The sequence below is a fragment of the Myotis lucifugus genome, unplaced genomic scaffold (genome assembly GCF_000147115.1).
Source record: "Myotis lucifugus unplaced genomic scaffold, Myoluc2.0 scaffold_6743, whole genome shotgun sequence".
Lineage (NCBI taxonomy): Eukaryota > Metazoa > Chordata > Mammalia > Chiroptera > Vespertilionidae > Myotis > Myotis lucifugus.
The window spans coordinates 895-8,291 of NW_005877791.1; the positions used below are offsets into that span (position 1 = coordinate 895).

Consider the following 7,397-nt stretch of genomic DNA (forward strand, 5'->3'; position numbering starts at 1 on the left):
TGCCCCGCCTCCCCAGGTCACGCACACGGCAGGGCCGATCCAGGGGTTGGGGTGCCGCCCTGAGGCGCACACGGCAGGGCCGATCCGGGGGTTGGGGCATTGCCCCGGGTCGGGTCGCACATGGAATGCCCAGATGGAGGCCGGGCGGGCTGGCCGATCGCTGCTGCACCGCCCAGCCGCCCTGGGTCGGGTCACAGATAGCAGGCCCGGATGGCGGCAGGGCAGGCAGGATGGCACTGTCCCACACTGCCTGCAGTATGCAAATTATCCTCCATTTTTGTTGGCGGTTAATTTGCATATCATGCTGATTAGCCTATGGGAGGCGTAGCGAAGGTATGGTCAATTACCATGTTTGTCTATTATTAGATAGGATGATTTTTATATGTATACAGTGAAAATGCAGGACTCCTGAGTTTATTTGTTACTATGGACAAAGACACTGATTCGATTTTGTAGGAAATTATGAGCAGTCAAGCACAGCAGAAAGGAAAGGAGTAAACACACGCACACACACACTCAAATTTAGCTTCAATAGCCCCAATTCAAGGTACATAAATATTCCTTACTAAGTACTCCAGGTACCACTCTTGGTACTTCCATATCACTAAATCCTATCCCAAAAGCAGAAACTGGATTTACATACAGGAGACTGGTGTCTGGCGGAGCTGACACCACAGACAAACGGACCGCCTTGCTGGAACTTAGCTTCACATCCAACCGCTTGGAGCTGGCAACAGCTTTGGAAATGTCATACAACTCACTCTGCAGCCCTGTATATGGAAAGACATAAGGAAAACCGCGGGCATTTTATCTGAGGCCACAAAAAGAAAATTCCTTGCAGTGAACCTATTATCATCAATACCTCCGTGCATGATCCTAACCACTGTGTATTTACATACGGATCATTATAACTACCCCCTATCTGATTTTCAAACTTAGTGCAGGATTTTCAAATTCCTAAATCATGTTGCCCCTGGGGATCATGAATGTCCGTGGAATCTTCTGAGGGAGACATCCCCTAGGCATTTGGAATGTCTTGTGGGCATTTTGATTTCTCTGACTTCTCTGACTGATCAGGGAAGAGACATGTTATGGCAGCTGGGAGTGTAAAGAGCTTAGATTTATTTGGCATGGAATTCTCCCTTCCAGCCTCATGGCGTAATGCTTGCTGCAGAAATATCCAGGTATAAACTCAGTGTTGGTGAGAGTTACCCGGAGCTTAACTCGGCCGATCCCTTGCGTTTACCATAGTGATCCTCTATGACCTGCAACTCTCTAGTCAGTACTTGTCCTGGGCACTGCTTCCCAGTGGGGCAGAAGAGTGGCCCGGTCTGTTCTGACAGCTCACAGGATGGCAGCCTCGCTTCTGCTTACTAGGCCTGACTGGCTCTGCTTCTCCAAATCCCCACCGGCTCTGTCCTTTCCCGTCGGCGTCCTGATGGATGGAGTCCTCTGGACATTGACTTCCCACTCCCTTCCATGTCTAATGGCTGTTTCCTCCTCTTAGTAAGCAACTTCCTCTCGACGAAGACACAACAGTTAAGTCATGTTGAACTCAGTCTGATACCTAAGCCTTGGCTCCTCCCTCAGGGAGTTCAGTCTAAGAAAAGATAAGGAAGTCTTCAAGTTCCTACTATCAACATTATAGATGCTGTGGCTAGCTAGCATCCCACATGATAACACTGAATTAGATCTGAGTAGTTCAAAATACTATCTGAGGGGAAATAAGAGGTAGTGCTAACTAAAGGTAGGGATGGTAGTTCAAACAGAATTTCTTTCTCCTGAGTTAGACTGAACCAGTTCTTTCCAAAAGTCAGATAAGCCGTGGCCTGGTAGCTCAGTTGATTTCAGGATCACCCCGATCCACCAAGGTTGTGGGTTTCATCCCCAGTCAGGGCACATACAAGAATTAACCAATGAATGAATGCATCAATAAGTGGAACAACAAATCAATGTTTCTCTTTCTCTCTCCCCCACGTCAGAAGCCACGGGTAATACCTGCACTGACTTACATGCTGAGTGAGGGGCCTTCGCCACTCCAGCTCTATTAGGTGCTACTAATTCACGTCTGTCCCCACCAAGCCTTCAGGAAGAGGGGATGAGTCCATCTAGATGACTGTAACTGACTCGTGGCTATCAGCTAGGCCTTCGGGAAGAAGAATATTGGCAATTACAGGGATGTTCTCTCCGTAATGCTGGATTCAGGTGATTTGAAGATACTAGGCCTATAGCACCAGTATCCACCCAATTACAGCCATGATTTCTCACACCAAGGAAGAGGTATGCTCATTTCTACACTAAAGTAATACTGGGGAAGACATTTTTCCCCAGTATTATCAGAACCTGGTCCCAGTTGAATTGGCTAGACAGTTGTTAAAACCATGTCTCCCTTCTAACCAGCGTAACTGGGGTAAATCTGTAAAGGCGAGGGATGGCTAGAACGTCCTCCATAAGGTCTCTCTGAGCATTTGCAAATGGGTTTTATACAACATCCCACCTCCTTAGATTATGAATATGCATTGGTCATTGTTCATAGACAGACACAAGGAAACCTCGTGAGAGGGCGTCAGCTGTATGTGACTGAAAAAAATGACCAGACTTCACATTTCTAACATGGGAATTCCTGCCTTCAATGTCAAAGGATCTAGGAACTCATTTCACTGGAACGGTTACAAACAGTAACTTCATCGCTTGTATTAACCCCAAACATTATGAAAAATTGAAACAGTGATACCCTGAAGCATAAACTGTCCATCCAAACTATCAGAAATTTTTAACCTGCTTCTTCTACCTTGGCCTGCAGTTCTTCCAGTAGCACTGGTGGCCACACAATTATATCCTGGGAGTTCACATATGTTCTTTCCTTATAAAGTCATTTCAAGATATACTAGGCAGGTTAGCAGATTAGCCCTTTCTAGAATTACTAGTATTTGCTTCAGAAAGAAGAAAAGCTTACCTGTTGGCTTAGATTGAAATTAGAGTTATTTTAAAAGGCTGTAACAGCAAAGGGTTCAGAGTAATAAGGAAAAATATGCTGATACTCACTGATATCCCTGTTACATAACAGTAAAAAAAAATCACTTAAACGCAGCCCCATTTCAATGGCCTCTACCTACCCCCAAAGCCAAGCCTCATTAGGAGTACCAGTAAAAATAAGTTTTCTTATAAAACTGCAATACATGAATTGTAAAATATATAAAATGCATAGACATGTGTTTGTGCATATATGTGTATATATAGCATAAATGTGAAATATGCATATCTGTCTATCTGATATATGCGACTAAACGGATTTAACGATGACCTAGTGTCTTGCCCTTGACCTCACCTTGTATGTGGAAAACCTGGTCCCAGTTGATAACGTCACGTTCTTCCAGCAGCCGTCGGTAAGCTCTTACATCCTTGTAGAACACAGCATAGCCGTTTGTGTAATGGTCCAGGTTATCTGTCTCAGCCTGGGTCAGAAGACACATCATAAATATGCATCCTCTATCAGCGGTCGCCAACCAGTGGTCCGTGAGGTCCGAAAGGTTGGCCACCACTGGTTTAAGGAAACCTTTGTACTAGCTCACTGAAACCCTAGGTGGCGCGGGTACGGTTAGCTGGGTGTGTCTAGGTAATTTCCATTAGCAAAGTCAGTCACCAGTAAACAGTGGTGAGTACCCTGTAGTGAGGGAAGGCACAGACACTCAGAGTCTTTGCTTGACTATCTCTTCTAGCATTAGGGAGGTTTTACATTTATTTCACATAGTTCCAGGATTTGTAATTTATTTGTGAAAATAGAGTGTAACTCAAGGGACCAGCCGATCAGAATTAAATAAAACTCTCAGAACTGTCCTAATGTGGTCACGGCAGTGCATCTTTGGTGATTTGAGCCTCTCTTTGGTCCCAGAGGCAGAAGGGGGCAGACACTGTCTTTTTCAGTGTTCTTCCATATTCACACACATGACCAAAGTCCCCATCGTCATACGGGATCATCAACCCAGCAAAAACACTGGTGTGTGCAAATTGCATGCTTTCTGCTTCTAGAGATGATGAAACACTAAAGGCATAGTTTATTGAACGTGTTTAGGCTAGAGGTTTTCCATACTCCATGTCCGATACTCCAAAGACAGTCAAATTAGCAGCCAAGGATGAAATGTGTAGCTTTGTAAGCTAAAGTATTTGGCTGTGATGGTTATAATATCCCCTTTACCTGATCTGTTCTTTCTAGTTGATGCCAACTCTTATTGTTGTGCCTTGCAACACTGTACCTCTTTCTGCCGCCGAGTGATGACAGCTTTGAAGTCTGGCCATGAGTCCAATACCACTTCCTTTTGAAAGGGGTTCCCGCGATTTATGTTCATCACTGCTCCATAAACCTGAGCCAGAGGACCCAGAGAGACAGGTCAACGGCATCACCGGCTGTTTCAGTTGCATATTACCCTTTTCACCTCTGGTTCTACCATAGAATTATGGCCCTCAAAGCAGATATTATAAATATACACACAACATACACACATATACACTTCCCCGTTGTTATTTCATCAGTGCACATGAAAACTGCTGAAAAGTCTATGAAAGCTTAAGAAAACTCTCCCTGGACTTAGTGCTTCACAGTACAACCAGGAGAGGTACTAAATCAATAGGCTTACTAGGTGGGTGCTAGCCACATAGGTTAGCAATAAAGATTATTGAATGAATCAGAATCTATGGATTTAGGGCTCATACATCTTTTAGAAGTTCCACAGGTAATTTTGATGCTCACTGCTTTTGGGGTGTATTATACTATCTAAAAATAACCTGCGAAGTGCAACTACTCCTTCCACCCTGAGTTACAATTCAATATCACAAGATAGTGAAATACACCCCCCCCCCAAATAAGCCCAAAACACCCCCCTGTATATCAGATTTGATGGAGCAAGGCTCTGCAAGTATTCCCTGAGGACTGTAACAATGTCTTATTCATTATGACATCTATGGAGCCTGACACAGTTGATCAAATGCTTTTTAAAAAATATATATATTTTATTGATTTCAGAGAGGAAGGGAGAGGGAGAGAAAGATAGAAACATCAATGATGAGAGAATCATTGATTGGCTGCCTCCTGCATGCCCTCTATTGGGGATGGAGCCTGTAACCCAGCATGTGCCCCAACCTGAAATCGAACCATGATCTTCTGGTTCATAGGCTCGATTTGATGCTCAACCACTGAGCCCCACTAGCCACGCTCAAATGCTTTTTTTAAAAAAATGTATTTTTATTGATTTCAGAGAGGGAGAGAGAGAAAGAAACATCAGTGATGGGAGAGAATCATTGACTGGCTGCCTCCTGCATGCCCCCTACTGGTCTGCTGATCTTACATATACTACAGAGTAATAAGTTTATCAAAATGGTTTCCCCCACTGGGGATTGAGCCCGCAACCTGGGCATGTGCCCCTGGCCAGAATCCAACCCGGGACCTCTCAGTCTGTAGGCCAATGCTCTATCCACTGAGCCAAACTGGCTAGGGCTCAAATGCTTTTTGACTAAACAATACTGAATAATAATATTGGAATTCTCTGTGGCCTTTCACATTTTTTTTCTCCACTAAAAACCAAAGATGTCTGTCCTACAAAACAACTCTCATATGTTCTGTGTGCTTCTAGAGTAGAAAAAGTGTGGTGGTAAAGATACTTCCTCTGTGATCCAATGTATATTAAAAAACATGCAAAACTAAATGATGGCTTTAGAAGTCAGGACAGTGGTTACTTTGGGGGAGCAGGGAAAGGTAGGATTGGAGAGGAGCACTGATGGTGGGAGGGGCAGCCTCTCAAATCATGTTTTTTCTTGGAGTGGAGGTTATTCAGGTAATCGCTTTGTGAATTCACTGAGCTGTGTAAGTATGTACAGTATGTGCACTTTTTTTTTTTTTAAATCCTCACCCAAGGATATTTTTCCCAAGAGAGTGGAAGGGAGGAAGGAAGAGAGGGAGAGAGAGACATCAGCGTGTCTCTCACATAGATTGGTTGCCTTCCGCACCCACCCCGACCGGGGCTAGAGATCAAACCTGCAACCCAAGTACATGTCCTTGACCAGGAATCAAACCCACGGCCCTTGGTGTGCAGTCAATGCTCTAACCACTTAGCAACACCGGCTAGATGACCAAGAAAACCACTGAAAATACTCCAAAAATAAAGCTTTTGAAATAAACAGGAAAGGAATTTATAACAACCCCTAAACTTCAGTTCCACTGTGTACCTAGTACACATTCTTACCAGCAATGCCAACCAGTCCATACCCATTGGCCATTTAAAAACATTTAGAACTCAAATTTACCTTAAAAACAATCTAGTCCAGCATGACTTAAATTTTCCTGGGAGTCATCTAAAGTGACTGTCAGGAATATAATTATCTGGGTCATACCCACAACCCATTGACTCCGTCTCTAGCAAGTGGGGAGCGGGAGCTGTGTATTTAACAAGTGCCCCAGAGTCTTATCACTGGAAACTTTGGGAAACAGCCACCAGTTGGACATTATTTCCACAGATCAAGACAATAGAGCAATAAAATAAAACTCAAAGGCACAGTACCTTGAGTGATTCGGGAAAGTGACCCTTCAGCACTTTTTCCAGGGTCAGTAATTTGGTAGCACAGTTTAGCACCAGCATCTTCTCCAGAGCTCCAGCAGCTCCACACCTAGTAGAAACGTGAAGGTATACGTTTCACTTTTGCCTGTTAGCAATGAATCCACCCAGGAACATCCTGGAAACCCTGTTTTCCCTGGCTGTGATTCTGAATACCGTTGCTCCCCCTGAAGAGGGAAGGAGGAGGTGAGGGAGGCCCTGGGATGGGTAAATCAGAGAACACCTAGAAATGGAAAGTGTTAATGACCTGATTCTGGAAAGATGTTTCTCCACTGGATAAAGCCTTCATCATTTACACATGCATAGAACTCTGCACGCCTCCTTCAGGATACAATAGCAGTTGTAAATTTACATGTATGTGTGTTTCTTTTGATTGAAGTCTTTCTCAAGTAGACTGTGAGATACAGGAAGGAAGGGTCCAGGTCTGCTTTGGGCTGCACCGTCTCCCCAGCACCTACCACGGGGCCCGGCACATAGTAAGGGACATTCCAAGTAGTTGTTGAATGGCTGATGTGAAGCTCAGGGTAAGACTCTTCACAATGGGGTACAAAGACCCAAGGGGCTCAGCTATCAGGTGGTTATGAGGAACAATTTGGAGAGGAACAGCTAGATTGCAGATGAAGACTCCTGTGTGAGCAAAAGCTCCTTTCAGTCAGATAAAATTAAGGAACAATAACAACCAGAAAAGCCTATAATGTATACAGCTTCACCCATTCTGATGCAATTATATTTTCTAGATTTGGGGGCTCCAATCTCCTGCTCTTTTGCCCCAAGAAAACTTTTCCCTCAACA

At 44.3% G+C, this 7,397-nt stretch overlaps 1 protein-coding gene across 1 annotated transcript; it reads right to left on the reverse strand.

Annotated features, from left to right (window-relative positions):
* Positions 1-643: 643 nt before the first annotated feature.
* Positions 644-6,629, reverse strand: LOC102435225 (glycine N-acyltransferase-like protein 3; the record flags this gene model as incomplete). The annotated part of the gene is made up of 4 exons (XM_006109188.1): positions 6,552-6,629; positions 4,254-4,361; positions 3,329-3,455; positions 644-770 (listed from the first exon to the last, which is right to left on the reverse strand). Coding segments are annotated over exons 1-4 (440 nt in total), but the record flags the coding sequence as incomplete, so codon positions are not given.
* Between the last annotated feature and the right edge of the window lie 768 nt (positions 6,630-7,397).